We start from the raw sequence: 18,881 nt of genomic DNA on the forward strand, positions 1-18,881 counted from the left end.
GCCCAAAATGAGATCAACATGAGCAGGTCTTCTTAATGATAAGCAGCCTCGCATAAAAAGCGTGGAGATACAGCATTTCAACTAACAACAGTCCCTTTTTCCGGAAGTCTTTTCTTGCAAGTCCCAGAACAGATCTCCATTTCCAAAGTATGCCCAAAGTTAATTCACTGTTTAATTATTTCCTCTGATTTCACATAACAATGCATGTTCAGCTAATTAGAATTTCAGACTGAGTGTTTATTTGCATTTTTTTACCCCCACGATCAAAAAAAGAACCAAATAATAGATCATCTTAAGGTGCGGCATTTTCTCTGACTCAATTAAAAAGCAAAGATGCACTATTTCTGTTGAACATAGTAACCATTCTTTATGGTGCAGAATATATTAATTACTGATAACATTCACGTCCCGTTGCCTTCTCAGAAGAATGTAACTAAAAACTAATTACCCTGTAGAATAATCTCTTATCAGCTTCATGCATTTCTCTTGTAACCCACCATGGCTGCGCCGTCAGACAATGAGGGTAGTCGGTGGCATCAGAAGCATGAATGAAAGCTGTCCCTTTTACATACACACAACACAATGGAAATAAAGGTTTTGACGCCAATTGCGTTTTAGGGATTCATCGCTGCTTGATAATGACTGCATCTGAAAAGTGCATCTCTAAATTCCACATAGCCAGTGCCAGCTCTCAACCCAAGTCTCCATTTCTGAATGGACCACTGTTGCCTCTGCTCTCATTCGGTTTCCCTCTCCTTCTGGATCCAAACATCACAACCACCCATAGTCAAAGTGCAAGGGACATGGTGGCTTCTGCTCCATGTCCTCACCATCTCCTCTGCTTGCAAACAGAAAGACCCATGTTCAGTTCCCAGTAAGGCTGGGCAATGTCTGGCTGTCAACATCGCAATATATCACCAGCTAAACGTCGCAAGATACTGAGATATCATAATGTCCAAAATAAGGATGGAGCTGGTTTTCAACTTTGTGATGTATCACCAGCTAAACATCACAATATACTAATATATTGCAGTGTCTGAAATAAGGTTGAGGCACCGGCTGGCTTCATGGTTTTTCTCACATTGTGATTTTTGCATAGCGCACACACATCATGATTCACAATATATTGCAGGTCAAAAATTATGAAACTAATATGGACTTGAAACCGATTTTGGATGATATATCGCCCAGCCCTTACACACATCATGATTCATGACATATTGCCAGGTCAAAAACTATGAAACTGATATCATGATATGGACTTCAAACTGGCTTTGGACGATATATTGATATATCACTCAGCCCTAATTCATATAATCTCCAGGTAGGGTTGGGAATGTTCCCTGTCTAAAACCTTGACAACCCACTGCTTTTTGGAATAGACAATACTGAGCAAGATAGGCCAATGGTCTGACCCAGTATAAGGCAGCTTCCTATTGTCCCTATGTATGTTGAACAGCAGCAAGGTCAGGAGGTTTTGAGGTTTGGTAGAGAGTATCTTGAATTATGGTAGAGAGTATTTTGAATTATGGTGCTAGAGGAGACTCTTGAGAGTCCCATGGACTGCAAGAAGATCAAACCTATCCATTCTGAAGGAAATCAGCCCTGAGTGCTCCCTGGAAGGACAGATCCTGAAGCTGAGGCTCCAATACTTTGGTCACCTCATGAGAAGAGAAGACTCCCTGGAAAAGACCCTGATGTTGGGAAAGATTGAGGGCACAAGGAGAAGAGGACGACAGAGGACGAGATGGTTGGACAGTGTTCTTGAAGCTACAAACATGAGTTTGACCAAACTGCGGGAGGTAGTGGAAGACAGGAATGCCTGGCGTGCTCTGGTCCATGGGATCACGAAGAGTCGGACACGACTAAACAACAACAAGAGAGTATCTGCAGGGATATGTGGGTCTCAACAGTTGACCAACTGTGCCAACCTACAACTCCAGCCCTGAATTCAGTTACTTGGAAAGTATAATATGAAGATACAGGGTGGGTCCACACTCGTGGTTTATAACGTTATTAAATGTATTAGTAAAATTTGATGCCATAGAGCGCAGCAGAGCAGGGAAACTGCCATTAAAAGTTATAGAGCGTTATATTTCATAACGTTTAGAAGATCAATGTAGATCCAGCCGCAGACTTCAGGGCTTGCACTACTTTGCTTTTTTTAAGCTGGAATCCTAGGCAGGGAGCACACAGCTTGCATGGATTTGTCTGGAATTTTGTCCTCTCAAAACTCAATGACTTCCCAGAATCCTTTCCATCCAAAAAGAGTGAGTATTCCCAAACCTGAGTGGCACACTCATCCGCTGCTCCCACGCACACAGATAAACAGGCCCTTCAGTCTTTCACAGTAAAAATGACTAGATACTGGTCACATAACGGACACTCAATTCACTCATTTAATTTACCACACAGAGGCAGCTCCACATAGCAAGCAATTTGATGAGTGGCTCTTCACACACTTCTAGCTATTTCAACTACATTTGAAAGTGCAAAGAGAGAAAGGAGGGAGGTACAATATACTCAGAAATAAGCCAAGGTCATTTGGGAAGGCAAACGGGTTGCCAGGTGGGAGCAGCTGTCAAGCAACTGAGCTCCAAATTGACAACAGCAACTTTGGCAAGTGAATTGGGGCACCCGCGCTATCCTTTGCAAGAGAAGTGTCGTCTTAAGAAAAACACCTGGATCCCTTGCAGGAAAGAACACATTGTGTACAAACTGAAAACAGACACAGAACATCATTGTGAGCTGAGGAGACCCAGATTGAAATCTTCACTCGGTGGGTGGACTGGGACCAGCCACTGTCTTTCAACCTAATGAGGGGGGTCTCAGTTCCTTGGAGGAATGTGAGAAATAAATGAAATGAGAGAATGAAAGGAGTGGCAGTAAATACACTGGTCATTTGAAAGGTCTGAGCTACCTTTTGTTGCAACTGGAGTTGTTTAATAATAATAATAATAATAATAATAATAATAATAATAATAATAATAATTCTCAGCATTACAGTGGTACCTTGGGTTACATACGCTTCAGGTTACATACGCTTCAGGTTACATACACTTCAGGTTACACACTCCGCTATCCCAGAAATAGTGCTTCAGGTTAAGAACTTTGCTTCAGGATGAGAAAGAAATCGTGCTCCGGCGGTGCGGCGGCAGCAGGAGGCCCCATTAGCTAAAGTGGTGCTTCAGGTTAAGAACAGTTTCAGGTTAAGAACGGATCTCCAGAACAAATTAAGTACTTAACCCGAGGTACCACTGTACTACTACTGTCAATTAGGGCTATTCATGAGTAAATTTAACTCTGTCATCTTTTTTCATGATTGTGCCTGTGGCCCCCAACCTGATGCCCTCCTGATGTTTTGGACTATAACTCCCATGAGTCTCACACAGCACAGCTGATGCTGCGATCTGGCTAGTACTGATGGGAATTATAGTCCAAACTATCTGGAGGACATCAGATTGGGGAATGCCGGCCTACACTTTCAGAACCATTACATGGCCAATTAAAACTTACATGAAAGTTATTATAGATGTGTAGTCATGTATTGCAAACACTAAATGTCAAATGTAATGGAAGGCAACTGAAAATTTAAGAAACCAATCATATTTGATATGGGGTGCACCAATTGATTTGTAATATGTTTGCTCCTTTCTCCTCTAAGAGTTTTATTCTTAAGTCCGTTAAACTACTTTCACCATGTTGAAATATTAAAAATAAATAAAAAATGTATATTTGTCCATTTTTGTATCGGGAAAAGAATTGGATCACCACTGGCTCTCTGAAAAAGCCAGGCTGCTCTCTGCATCAACCTGGCAGCAGTCATTAGATTGGGCTGCAGCAGATGGAAGATGCAAGAATGCAGGACCACTCCATCAGCACAGCTGAGACACAAGCATCTTCAATGAATAAACTGAAACTTGTAACTAAGAACTTGTATGAGCCTACACTTTTCCTCTCCCCTCCCAATCTGTCTTCCTTTTGTGCCATGTCTTTTTAGATTATAAAACTGAAGCCAGGAGCAAACACTCTATCTCAGATAGAGATGGAAATACAAATCTGCCATGTCCTTTCTTCTCTAGAAAAATTGGAAGTATTTTCAAAACAGTCAGTGAAAGAGGCAACAGCATTGTATGTTAGAAGTGGGGCGTTTTGATCTTGAAGAAAGAATGCCAAGGTAAGGCAAGGACAGATCACAAATCCCAGACAGGGAAACATTAGGAAGAGATGCATTACTCTGCATTGAAAATTTAATTTTCTCAGGAATAGTGATTGACATGCACTGCAATCAAATTCCCTATACCAGACCGATAATGTTTCAGTGTGTACCTCAACATGAAAATCCTCCTTAAAAGCATTCAGAAGATGCTAACAGGATTGGGGAACCAAGTGTAAAATTAAAACACTGGTGTCTCTTCCAAGGCTGAGTGAACCTGAGAAAAAGAAAAGAATCCTAACCAAAGACAAGCCATATAGCAAGATTGCATCCTTCCTTCCGCTGCAATCCTAAATGAACCTATCCGGAAGTCCCCATGGATGTTTGTTCTCCTGCGAGGATCAAGTCTTCCTAAGCTTGAGGGTGATCTTGCGAACAAAAACGAGCTGTCCTCACAACTCTACTCATGGGAGAAATGTGACAGGCAAGCCAGCAGCTTGTGTTCATTGTGTTACAATCTCGGAGCAGCTCTGCTTCCTGATGTAAGGGGCGCCCTGCTCATCTGTTCATTTCCCAAGAATAGCCTAGTCAGACTACAATAAAAGCGAATCAGAAAAGAACGACACAAGCTTTCAGTTCTTTCAAAGATAACCAAGGCCACTTCAACACAAATGAAATTGGCCCAAACGCGGACCGGCTTCCCCAGCCAATTTCCTGCCATTCATATTCTGTAAACCTTTGGAAAGCTGCCAGTCAATAGAGGGTAAGAGAAATAAAAAACTGTGCTGAACTTTCGCTGCCCTCCTTATTTTCAGGACACGCAATACAATATTGGGTTAGGCCATGCCGTATTAGGTTATTATAAGGCAGCTTGTGAGCATGTAGAATTGGCTCAAGATGAATTGCGAATTCACACAAACTGGGGAGGAAGAGGGGATGGCAAGTGTGGATGAAAGGGCAGGCATAAGCTGTATTTCCTCATAAAGTTCCTACGTTGAACATTTGCCACTAAAGCATCCCATATTCGGAGTGGTCAGACAGCTATTTTTTTTAATGTGTTTTTGCATTTCAAAAATCAGTTGGGTATATAAGGGACGAGATGATCTTTTAGATACGTCATGGTGCTACCTGCTTGAAAAAAACCATTTTAAATCCAATTTCATTTGTGAAAAAAGGCGCAACGCAGGTGACCATAAGCACAAACACAAATCTCAAAATGACAGTCAATAAGTCAATTTCAACACCATTAATCCACTCGGTATCATGCTAAATGCAAAATGAGTTCATAAGCGAAGATGAAAAAAAGAAAGAAGGGCACGAACAGAGGTGCAAAGCCACTTGTTTAAACTGAACTGCAGCAGTGTAAAGCATATGCTGTTCCGGGACGGTTTATTACCTCTGTTTAGGGAAGTTTTTAAAGTCTGATGTTTTATTGTGTTTTTAATATCCTGTTGGAAGCCACCCAGAGTGGCTGGGGAGGCCTGGCCAGATGGGTGGGATATAAGTAATTATTATTATTATTATTATTATTATTATTATTATTATTATTATTAGCTCTGCTCATGCATTACTCACATGCAGTGTCAGTGCTGATGGTGGAGCAGGGCCACACTTTTTCACCTTGTCCCCAGCAATTGGCCCTTCTTTCTGCAGCCGCCTTGAACGCAGGGACCCTGTCCAATCAGGACAGCCAAACAAGTCATTGCACTGAGTAAGTTATTGGCACCAAGTCTGTTGAAATCCATCTCCTCTGGGAACCAGCGTTTCTGAATTCTTTCCTTTTGAGGAAATTCTCGGTAATTATGGCACCCTAGGCTTTAAATGCAATTTCAAGGATGTTATTTCTGCAGCTTTGAATTGTGCTTTCATTTTTTTAAAAACCATTTGAGCTACTTTACAGGCATTTTTACTTTCTACATCCAATCGCCTTTTTTAAGCCTTGGAAATGCCTGTGACTGTGTGTGTGTGTGTGTGTGTGTGTGTGTGTGATTCTACAGAGGAAATAAACGTGAATCATTGGGTAAACAGCTAGTCCATTATGGTGTCTGCTGTCAGACTCTGCATTTTGCTTTCTCTCTCTCTCTCTCTCTCTCTCTCTCTCTCTCTCTCTCTCTCTCTCATTAGAGAGGTTGTCTCTCTGATCAGATAACTCAGCAGCCAGCCATATTCATCACTTTGCAGAATACCTCTCCCCCTCACACCTGAATATGTAGGTAAAGGTAAAGGACCCCTGGACAGTTAAGTCCAGTCAAAGATGATTATGGGGTGCGGTGCTCATCTTGCTTTTTAGACTGAGTGTGCTGGCGTTTCTCCACAAACACCTTTCCTGGTCATGTGGCCAGCATGACTAAACTGCTTCTGACACAATGGGACACTGTGATGAGTGCCAGGGTGCACGGAAATGCCATTTACCTTCCCACTACAGCGCCATTTACCTTCCCACCTATTTATCTATTTGCACTGGTGTGCTTTCGAACTGCTCGGTTGGCAGGAGCTGGGACAGAGCAACGGGAGCTCACGACGTTGCAGCGATTCGAACTGCCGACCTTCCAATCGGCAAGCCCAAGAGGCTCAGTCGTTTAGACCGCAGCGCCACCTGCATCCCTCTACCTGAATATGTGTCTCTCTCCACCAGTCATTGGCTGCCTTCAAAATAGTGTACTGTCCAGAGTATGCAGACCTTCCAAGGGTCCCGATTTTCCAGGGATGGACCCAGATTTACAGAAGCCGTCCGGTTTCTGATTTGATACCGGAATGTCCCACTTTTCCTTAAAGGTAAAGGGACACCTGACCATTAGGTCCAGTCGTGACCGACTCTGGGGTTGCGGTGCTCATCTTGCTTTATTGGCCGAGGGAGCCGGCGTACAGCTTCCGGGTCATGTGGCCAGCATGACTAATCCGCTTCTGGCGAACCAGAGCAACACACGGAAACATTGTTTACCTTCCCGCCGGAGCAGTACCTATAGCAGTACTGCCTACTTGCACTTTAACGTGCTTTCGAACTGCTAGGTTGGCAGGAGCAGGGACCGAGCAATGGGAGCTCACCCCGTCTCAGGGATTCGAACCGCCAACATTCTGATCGGCAAGTCTTAGGCTCTGTGGTTTAACACACAGCGCCACCACACCACTTTTCCTTAGGACACCCCTATTTTCATCAGAGAATTGCTGGAAGGTATGGAGTTATGCGACCCCCAAAGCCAAGGATATAAGTAACTATACGACCTTTAGAAGACATATGAAGGCAAGCGTGTATAGAGAATAATAATAATAATAATAATAATAAACACCTCACAGTTTTATTATGTTTTTATATATGTTGGAAGCCACCCAGAGTCGCTGGGGCAGCCCAGTCAGAAGGGCAGCGTATAAATTATTAAATTTGTTGTTGTTGGTGGTGGTGGTGTTAAATAGGACGTCTCTATTTTCATTGGAGAAATGTTCCAGGGTATGGAGGTTGGTGTTAAGCATTCATCACTCCCCAGTGAGCCCCACAGCCAGAACCAAAGCAAGGTTTTGCACAAATTCAGAAGTCAGCGAAATTCTAGAATTTCACGTTATTTTAAATTTGGCCCGGAATTTTTTGGTTGTTCAAGAGCAATAAGCCTAAATCCTGAAGGCTCGCAAAACTAGTTTCACCGTTCTTAGAACGTGGGCTTCAAGGGTTATAAAAACATATTGTAAAGCAAGAATCAGTATATGCATTGTATATATAGTATACACTGACAGCCTTTTCTAAAGCCTCTTAATCCAGAATTGTGGATTTGACTTTTTCTACAAAATTCGTAGAACTGATTGACAAATGCACTAAGCAGAGCATCATGGGAAAAGTTAGGGCCTCTGTACACGTGACATGGGTAGCGCTGTGGGTTAAACCACAGAGCCTAGGGCTTGCCAATCAGAAGGTCAGCGGTTCAAATCCCCGCGACGGGGTGAGTTCCCATTGTTCGGTCCCTGCTCCTGCCAACCTAGCATTTTCAAAGCACGTCAAAGTGCAAGTAGATAAATAGGTACCGCTCCAGCGGGAAGGTGAACGGTGTTTCTGTGCACTGCTCTGGTTCGCCAGAAGCAGCTTAGTCATGCTGGCCACATGACCCGGAAGCTGTACGCCTGCTCCCTCGGCCATTAAAGCGAGATGAGCGCTGCAACCCCAGAGTTGTCTGTGACTGGACCTAATGGTCAGGGGTCCCTTTACCTTTTTACACGTGACACTAATGATGTCACTTGCAGACGACACATAAATGCCCAAGCCTGAGATGCCATGTTGGTACTCCAAGCCATAGAAAGTGGCACCTCGAGGAAGACGGTGTGTGTTCTGCATAGCAGATGGAAATGTTTAAATGGCCTCTCTTTTCTACTACTCAGATAGGGCTGCAAAGTTCCCATCCTCTTATCATCGCATTCATTTTTAAAGCGATTCTTTAATAAGGAATGCACCTGTCGACATTTAAGCGCAAATGTCTGTAATTCCCGAGGACAGTTCTTAGCGGCAGTCAAATCCTCTGGAACAACCTAATTAAGAGAAATTCCAGTGCCTTAGAGGAAGAGCAGCCAGAGGCCCAAAGCCAGGCTGAAGCAAAGGCAAAACACATTACGGGCTTTACCCCTATTTCACTTCTATTCTCGCGTGTTATTTAAAAGGCCATTAAATGGGTCACTTAAAAGGATGCTGAGCTGTAACGCTTCAATTGGTTTGCAGGAAATGGGAATGAACTGCGTAAGGCGACAATGCAGAAGACAGGGGAAAATGCATAAAGTCCTTTCTGGAGAAAGCATTCAAAGAAACTTAAATTGGACAAGCTTACCAATGATCCAAGCTATTCCACAGCAACTTTTTTTTTTACATGCAGCTCTAAATCAACCCGTTGCTTTCTCATTTTTGGAGGCAGAACTTGCAGTTTAGCAAATATCCAGTTTATTGACTTCGTTCTATGCCACAGAACGCATAGCATCCTTCTGTTTTTCTAAAGCATCACCAGTTTGAATCATGCCTGGGACCCCCTTTCCAGCCAAGAGCCTTCACATTTAAATTCAAAATTCGCTCTTTCCAAAGCAACACATGAGTCGAAATGCAGCCCCCCTTTGAAATGGGCACTTACCCCAATTTTGTAATGCAGCCAAGTAATGCACACAAAAATCCAGATTCTGTATGCATGTATTAGTGAAAATAACACAAAAGATGCATTATATTTGGGAAAGCTGATTTGCAAAAACATGTATATTGGGCAAAAAAAGAAAACATGTATATTTGGAGATATCTGCATGAAAATCCTGGAGAATATCCAGGAGGACTTTAAGAAACAACAGCCCACAAACTGGTGTGGAAATGTGGATAACTGATTTTTAGACTGGAAAAATGAGGAATTCATAGAAACCGATGGCTTTGCCCATTGCTATCTGCCAATGTCTGCCACCAGCCTGACTTGACAATTAGGACACCATGAATATGTCAGCAGTACTAGTCTAAGGAAAACAGAGATGCTCCAGACCTGGAGGGCTAATGGAGCTGTGTTGCAGGGCAACATCGTTCAGCACTCCCGACGATTAAAGTGAAGAGAGAAACTGACAAGAGAGGAGACTGCAGAAGCGATGCTGAAGGATCCTTGCTTCAATAAATCGCCTGCTATGCTAAGTCTTCAGGGCCCAAGATGAAAATCTGTGCTGCATTTCGTCAAGAGGAGATGCAAAAGGCCAGCTCACATGTAAAGCGGAAAATTAATGTCAAGCTAGCTACAAAATGGCACGTTTGGCCATAAATATCAAGAGCTGCCTTCTGACAGCACTAACTCTAGAGCATATTGAACAAACAGCAACACAAAGCCTACGTGAAAGTCTTGGTTGAAAGTATGAGGAAAAACAACACTGGAAATGGCATCATAAGCTACCGTATTTTTCGCTCTGTAAGACGTACCCGACCATAAGACGCACCTAGTTTTAGAGGAGAACAAGAAAAAAAAATCTCTCCCTCTCTGCACAGCGCCCCTTCAGCAAAGCGGCAGAAAAAACGGAGCCCCTTCCATTTCTCCTCCCGCTTCGCTTAAGGGGCACTGCGCAGAGAGGGAAAGCTGCATAGCTCCTCTCCAGCAAAGCCTCCGGAGGCTTTGCGTTGCTATCGCTGAAGCCAGGAGAGCAAGAGGGGTAGGTGCACACCGACCCCTCTCGTTCTCCTGGCTTCAGGGATAGCCGCAAGAAGCCTCCGGAGCACAGTGGGAGCCTGCATTCGCTCCATAAGATGCACACACATTTCCCCTTACTTTTTAGGAGGGAAAAAGTGCATCTTATAGAGCAAAAAAAATACGGTAAGTGGGACTTGTAGCCTTGTTTTGCCAATTTCACATTTTGTATCCAGATTCATTATTTTTCACTATTATATACCTTTATGCTTAAGCTCCATGTATTATGAATTTCCCCCTTGGAGTCATGCAAACTGAAAGAGTCCTGAAAAAGTTATAGTGGAGAAATTGAGGGTGTAGAGGTGCCTGCCCTATGGAACGCCCTCCCATCAGATGTCAAGGAAATAAACAACTCCCTGACTTTTAGAAAACATCTGAAGGCAGCCCTGTTTGAGGAAGATTTTAACGTTTGATGTTTTATTTTTAATATTGTGTTGGAAGCCGGCCAGCGTGGCTGGGGAGACCCGGCCATATGGGCAGGGTATAAGTAATAAATTATCATCATCATCATCATCATCTGGCATGCATATTGGGATAGTTAGCCTTGCCTTCCTGCAACTTGTGAAATTTGGTAGGGAACATGATGCTATAACACACTTGGATGCATGTGCGCAAACATCTCTGGTGGGTTAAATTCAGGAATTTACCACTACCAGAAAATGTTGCAAAAACAACACAATATTCCTCTCTTGGGCATGTGGGTCAAGAGCTGTTGTGTGCAGACCCAAAGGTTTGCTCTGGCTTGCTCCGGTTGTGCAAGTAATGCTAAACTATGGTTTAGCACTACGTCACACGGGTAATAAAATGATTCCTTCTCTGACCCGTCCTTAGTACCATTATTGTAACTCTCATTGGTTTTGTAGTTGTACGATAGGTAAATTCACTCCATTTTTCAGATTTCCTATTGCTATGGAGTTCAGATAGACCTATTATAGTCTAATAATAAATAGCTGCATCTGATTATCCCTGCAATCTACAAACTGAAGTACAAGACACGAATCCCACATATTGTTCATAATTGTAGACCGCCCCTCTAAGTAACAGGAGCAGTATGGCTTAGGCTTCTGAACAACAATAACCCAGAACAGGATGGTATCAAAGTTACGTTTTATTGAATTACGTTTAAATTTCATATAGAAATATATTAACTGAATGTGTTTTAATTGGAATTAGCTCCAAGGAACAAGGTCTAAGGAAGGTATAAATGCTTGCAACATTGAAGAAAGAAGAAAGATCATGTTAAACCCATCAACATCCACACCAATTTTCTGCATCCGCAAGAATCAAGGCAACTTGCGAGTTAGCAATAAAGTCTATTAGAAGTTATCTAAGACAGGATTTGCATAAAGGTTTCAGGTTGCTGATCTGAAAAAGGAAACGGCTCCTTTTTTCTTCCCAGGCGAACTCAATCCAGCAGGGAACTCACAGCTTTGCATACTGTTGAAGAATCGTCCCCAGCTTCTGGCTCAGCATGATGTTTCCTTTAACTTTCAGCTTACCAGAGATGAATGCCTGCAGCAAGCAGAGTGGGGGGAAAACAATTAAAGAGGCTGTCTCTGCTCTTCCAGAGTTGCACTTTTAAAGAACAGTTACAAGAGAATGCGACAACGACGAATTAACTGGGGATGGGGGCGGCATCTACTGTGGACAATTGGGGTCAAACCTATCGAATCACCAGGAGTTGTTGTTTCTTTGAACTAAAGGAAAGGAATGGAATAATTCTGAATAGTGATTTTGAAGACCTGGACCATTCCACAGTTAGGAGTGTAGAGCTATGAGACTGCAAATTCTCATACTGCCCACTGAAAAATATTACCATGGGTAGAAACGAAATGCAGCACATTAACACGATAAGCCATCAATTCAGCAACGCTGATGCTCAATTCTTAGGCTATACATAACCAGTCGTAACAGCATGCAGAACATGAAGAGGCGAATTCTCAGCAATGTATCACTTTTAGGATGCACAAAATGAAGTTGATAAACCCACACTATTATAGTTAAGCATTATGGCTTGGTGCACACTATTCTGTCATGTCTAGGCTTGCCATAACGTCTGAAAAATTCCAGACATGCCAGGAAATTCCAGACATGCCAAAGGCCTGGTTGAAGAGCCTTTGTCTGGTGCCTAAAAATATATAATGAAGACACCAGATAAACCCCATCCCACAAATGGGGAGCCACTACAGAAAAGCCCTGTTCTTGTGTTGCCACCCTCCGGACCGCACATAGAGGAAGCACACGAAGAAGGGACTCGGATGATGAATGTGTTAGAATTCCTGCTCCGTGACTGCAGTCATGGGATTGTTGTCTTTCACATGACGGTCTATGTTTTGACTCCACAGAGTGGGAAGTGACGGAAACGGTATGTTTGTGTTACTGTGTTCCGTGAAGTGGGACTATTGTCCTTTGTTCTTTTTCTCTTTGCTGTCTGATGCTAGAGAGAGAGGGAGCCATGTTGCAGCGCTCCATGTGTGTTTATATGTAAATAAAGTAGATTAGCCAAAATGCTGAGTTGCTGGGGTCTGTCACGCAAGTTGCGCAAACTCTGCAGATCCCTAAGTGTGCCAGTGTCGGTTGGCATCGGTCACTGTGATGTTTGGGCTGAAGAAAGCTTTTGAAGCTCCCGAACGATTGACCAGGAGGGAGAGAACATGCCAGTCGGGCATGTGTCTCTGCCAGGGTCCTACTCGAGTGTAGGCTGAACTCCTGGCAGAATGCAGGGGCCAGGACACTTCATATGGGGAGGGGTGAGCCTTCGGGTATTGTACATAGCATTATAACAACCGAAACAAGATGTCCAAGATGACTAATAAATTAGGTATTTTCTTAATATGGGAACTTGTTGCTGTCCTAGCCATCCTTTGTTTAGGCTTGTTGCTTTAGCATCTCTTAAGCACCCGCAAATTAAGTTATTCCTTTAATACACGAATTCTGCATCTGTACCTTTTGTGGGTTGATCTTGCCTAGCACCAAATCCACGAAGTCATCATCCGACAAGCTGAAAATGGTGTCAGCCTTCCCACGGGCTGGTCCCTGGTACACGTCTCCAGAGCCATTCTTTAAGTCCATGGCTGGGGAAAATTGATAAGAGTTTTTTAAAAAATGGGAAAAGCAAAAACTGAATGTTATGTGCTCCTTTAAGAACTTTTTTATCAAGAAGAGAGTCATACAGAACATTGGGAACTTAAAAGATACAAGACAACAGTGGTTAACAGCAATGAGATTAATTCCTGAATTTAATTAGTCTGAACTAGCAAACACACAAACACACCAGAGCACAACATTATCAAAGCAGAAAAAAGACAAAAGCAAACACTTCTTTTATCACTACACCCAGATTCCCAACCATATAAGTTCCTAAATTATATTAATTTATTAACACAGAAGTAATGAAGTCTACCTAATTACGTGCCTCCCGTTCAGTCATTTGAGATACCTGCTGCGGGGATGCTCCAACGGAGAGTGGCTCAATTTATGAAACTCGTTATCCCCAGACGCTTGGGTCCTTTGAGCCCCCTCACAGTATGACAACCTGTTCGGCTTTCCGCCGTATCCTGCAACCTACCCTCATTAAGCATCCGAGTGAAGAGGTTGTACATATGTTTAATAGCTAATTGCCTGGGGAAATTGCTTCTGCTGGAAAGTGTTGGCTCGGTCCATAGAAGTGTGCCACAGTCTCTGCGAGTTGCCTCAAAACATTTATTTCCCAGGCCATTTGAGATGCGGTGCCAAGGGGGTGGGGGGGTGGGGACACACAGAATGGCGATGCCGCTTGGAGAAGGCAGTGAAATCCCTGACTGGAAGCAGGTTCAGTACACACAAAATGAAGTATTTTTTCATTTCAGGAAGTGGGCTCTGGGCTGACCCTGCTCTCAGAGTCACAACTGCCCATTGGCTCCAACCCAGGACCTCAGTGCGTTAGACAAATGGGGGAAGCTTTGAATTCAGCTGAACGTGACAGGCTCCTCCATGGGACCCAGCGTCCCAAACTCCACAATCTATTCATCTGAACGTGTATAGGTTCCTCCTTCAGACCTTCTGGCAATGTGCAGAAGGTCTGGGGGGTAGAGCCAGTGAGGAAAGTAGGGTGTCCATTGTGCACAACCTCCGCCACCAATGTTCTTTGAACATATAGAGCATAATTTCTGGAGTGGGCTAAGAGAATTCACTGCCGCAAGATGTGGAGATGGTTTTAACTAAACTGGTGTATGAGCAAAAGCCAGCAGCACAAAGGCAACAACAACAACAACAACAACAATAGTAATAGTTTGTTGTGGTTGTTTTTTGAAATCGTTTTTATTGGATTTTGGTATTGTAACAATACCAAGGGTGCTTTCGAACTGCTAAGTGGGCAGGAGCTGGGACCGAAAGACGGGAGCTCACCCCGCCACGGGGATTCGAACCGCCGACTATGCGATCAATACCAAATGCATATCCATATATAGAGATTTCTCTGAATCTCGAGACTTCCCACCATCCCCTCCCTGGGTCCTATTGTCAACATTTTCAGCTGCATATCATTTCAATATCTATATTTTGCATCTGTCCATATTATCCATAGGGACGCGGGTGGCGCTGTGGGTAAAACCTCAGTGCCTAGGGCTTGCCGATCGCATAGTCGGCGGTTCGAATCCCCGTGGCGGGGTGAGCTCCCGTCTTTCGGTCCCAGCTCCTGCCCACTTAGCAGTTCGAAAGCACCCTTAAGTGCAAGTAGATAAATAGGTACCGCTTTATAGCGGGAAGGCAAACGGCGTTTCCGTGTCCTGCTCTGGTGCCGGTTCGCCAGAGCAGCTTCGTCACGCTGGCCACGTGACCCGGAAGTGTCTCCGGTCAGCGCTGGCCCCCGGCCTCTTATGGGCGCACAACCCTAGAGTCGGACATGACTGGCCCGTATGGGCAGGGGTACCTTTACCTTTACCTATATTATCCATAGTGCTTGTTACATTGCAAGTGTTATTAGAATCCTGCTAATGTTTTCATCTGCTTACAGTCGTCTCCTAAATAAATTTTTAAAATTCCCATTCTTTCTTGTGCTGGTGGTGGTGGTTGTTGCTTTCTGTTTCTGCTGCTATTATTATTATTATTATTATTATTATTATTATTATTATTATTATTATTATTTTATGTGCCACCCATCTGACTGGGTACAACATTGAATTCCTCCCAATAGGTCTACTTTGAGTGAAACTTAGTTAAGCTGTGTGTACAGAATCTTGGGCCGCAACAGGAGGAAGGGCAGGATAGATCTAACAATATAAATAAATAAATGTCTGTCTAAAAATGGGTTTTACAGTTCATCTCTCCCCTCTCAAGCACTTTCTATACTATACTGCTGCAGTTAGTAGGAAAGATGTAATCTTTGATTGGTACTCTCAAGCAGTCTCTCCCCGGAAAATGAAGAGGAAGACAGACAGATACTAAATTTCTCTGTCAGTACAGGAAGTTATCTGCTCAGATAGAGGACGTATATCGCTTATTACCGAACTCTTGTGCTTGAAAAAGTCACAGCTGTAAAGATAATAGCAAGTACTTCAGTATCGCCAAGTTCAATAGTAATATGCTGGATTCTTTCCTCTGCATCCTGCTAAAAAGGTTACCAAGTGGAACACAAAATTGCCTATAAGTGTACGAAGGCAGCAGCATATTCTGTATGGATTTTCCCCAGAGTAGTTATTGCAAAAAAGAAAAGAAAAATGAAGGCAGTATTCACATTTAATCTTTTTGTGATACATTTCAGGGCCAACTATTATCCGGGCCAACTTATTTTTTTAAAAAAATCAGTGTCCTACTTTCCTTCAGCATACAGGCTTCTCCCCCTTCTAAGCTAACGCACACACAAGGATATGATGCGGAATGTTTTGTTTTGTACTATAGTGCTTTTTTAATGTTCCATTTCAAGACTATCTTAAATCTTAGCCAAGTATCTCTCCTTTCTTTACGGAACACCAACAATTTCTCAAAATGTCCGCTCTCCCAAAGTCCTATTTCCTGCACAAAATGCGCTGCCAAAATGATCTACTACAGGGTATATAAGCTGTCAGGTATCGTGTAGCTTGCAATGGAGAATGTTATGACAAGATTTTGCTCTGCCAATTCATTTTCACATTTTGCAAATTTCCAGAGCCGCTCTCTTCTCTCCTGCCCCTGCTAGAGTGTATAAAAACAAGGCCATTGCCAAGCTAATGCTCCTGTAAGGACCTGACATTTTTAATTATGATATCCAAGCAATTTTACCATCGGTGAGACAACAAGTTGGAAGTTGCTTTCTTTGTCTCTAGGTTGTCCTATGAATAACAGCTTCACGAAGAACAGGTTGTGCTTGTATTTGTTCTAAGAATTCCTTTGTGAGATGTTGTATATATGCTACGCAACACACCGTATCCCTGAAGCAGTTTTACATGGAATTTTAATACAGAAGACTTCAGCATTTACCTGATGGGTTCCAATAATATTGCCTTTTTTTCCCTTTACAAAAACCCCACAGCTTTCTCCAGTTTAGGATAAACATTGAATAAAACACTTTAAAAGATTTCACATAATCCTTTCTGTAGATGAGAAAGTTGCCACATTGCAATACCACCATACTCATTTTTTAAAAAACCAAATTATTTTTTTCTTAATATAAAATATCCACAGAAAGGGTTCCTATGGAGAAACATTGTCAGCTGTTTCAGAGAAAAAATAAGGTACGAAAAGTATCTTCCATTGTTTATTATTATTATTATTTCCATACCATCACAGGGAGGTTTGCAATATAAACCATTTAATGGTATACTGGATAACTGCTTGGTTCAAATTTCAATTCACCCAAAAACTCACTAGATGAGCCACTTTCCTTTCTGCCAGCCATTTGTAAATTAACATAGCATTAGCTAACCATACAGGGCTGTTGTACAAATGAAGCTGTAATCCTATATACAGACTTACCTAAAAGCAGGTCTTGTTGGGACTTACTTGAGAGTAGGCATGCACAGCGCCTTGAATACATCTAAAGCACAATATCAGACCCTCCAAGTGTCCCTATTTTCCAGGGATGGTCCCGGATTTACAGAAGTCGTCCCGGTTTCTAATTTGACCCCGGAATGTCCTGCTTTTCCTTAGGACGTGCCTATTTTCAACAGATAAATGCTAGAGGATATGGTAGGGTGTCCCTGTTGTCATTGGAGATATGTTGGAGAGTATGGAGTTACCAATCCCTGATTGATAAGTAACTATATAACCTTTAGAAGACATCTGAAGGCAACCCTGTATAGTGAAGTTTCTTAAAAATGTTTAATGTCTTACTATGTTTTTATATATGTTGGAAGATGCCCAGAGTGGCTGGGGTAAGCCAATCAAATAGGAAGGGTATAAATAACATCATCAACATCGTTGTTGTTGCTGCTGTTGTTGACTAGGACGTCCCTGTTTACATTGGAGAAATTTTGGAGGGTATACAATATAAATGCTAAATAGTCTTGCTTTCATTACCACGAAGGAGGCCTTTTGGTAAAGACCAGTTTACCATTAGAGAAATAAGTCACTGATTTAAATGGTCTCTGATTTAAATGGCCTCGGCCCAGTATACCTGAAGGAGCGTCTCCACCCCCATCGTTCAACCCGGACACTGAGGTCCAGCTCCAAGGGCCTTTTGGCAGTTCCCTCACTGCGAGAAGCGAAGTTACAGGGAAGCAGGCAAAGGGCCTTCTCGGTAGTGGCGCCCGCCCTGTGGAACGCCCTTCCATCAGATGTCAAAGAGATAAACAACTATCTGACATTTAGAAGACATCTGAAGGCAGCCCTCTTTAGGGAAGTTTTTAATGTTGGAAGTTTTTTGTTGGAAGCCACCCAAAGCAGCTGGGGAAACCCAGCCAGATGGGCGAGGTATAAATAAATTGTTGGTGTTGTTGTTGATGATGATGATGATGGGGGAGGGAAACAATGAATTGTCTTGATAAGATCTCAAATGCATTCCATGCAGTGTATAAAAGGAATTCTTATTGTTGTTCTTCTGCATTTATGCTGAAGAATTTCCACTTCCAACGCAAGTATTAATTCCGGTTCACGTGTGCCAGCTGCTGAGGGATGGTAACGAAATGAAGAGGCTGGCATGATAAGGAATGATACAAGAGAGGAGGTTCTAGTCAATTGCACAAAGCAATAAAAGCTTTTTTGGCACTTGTGAATTTGGGAAGAATAAAATTATTGGCCGTGTCAACCAGAACTGCAAATCATTTCCTTAAGGGCTGCTTCCCGTCATTTATTCCTCTGACATTCAGCCCAAGGACATCAGTTGAAGACACCAGAGATTCGGCCGTCACCCACAACGGCTATGAGCTGCAGGGGTCCAGAAGGCTGCTAGTGCTGTCAACAGCAGCCGTGGCAGATTGCACCAGAGAAGAAAGACAACAAGGGAGAAGCGACAAGCCAAAAAATGGAGTGCCAAGGCAGGCACAGGAGCCCCGTGGATTTATCAATGGGAAGAGGCCTAGCAGGTAGGCCAGGAGAACAAAGGCAGCCGTCAAAGCAAAGGCACCGCTGGCTAAAATTTAGCAGCAAAGTTTCAAAGCAGA

At 43.0% G+C, this 18,881-nt stretch overlaps 1 protein-coding gene across 1 annotated transcript in view; it reads right to left on the reverse strand.

Moving 5' to 3' along the window:
- Positions 1-11,416: 11,416 nt before the first annotated feature.
- HSD17B4 (hydroxysteroid 17-beta dehydrogenase 4) overlaps positions 11,417-18,881 on the reverse strand; it is a 77,074-nt gene continuing 69,609 nt past the window's right edge. The window contains exons 23-24 of the mRNA XM_028748601.2: positions 13,273-13,400; positions 11,417-11,838 (exon numbers count right to left, since the gene is read on the reverse strand). Of these exons, the coding sequence (XP_028604434.2) occupies positions 11,749-11,838; positions 13,273-13,400 (218 nt within the window). The 3' untranslated portion in view covers positions 11,417-11,748. The remainder of the gene's footprint in view (positions 11,839-13,272; positions 13,401-18,881) is intronic.

Source organism: Podarcis muralis, chromosome 11, assembly GCF_964188315.1.
Source record: "Podarcis muralis chromosome 11, rPodMur119.hap1.1, whole genome shotgun sequence".
NCBI lineage: Eukaryota > Metazoa > Chordata > Lepidosauria > Squamata > Lacertidae > Podarcis > Podarcis muralis.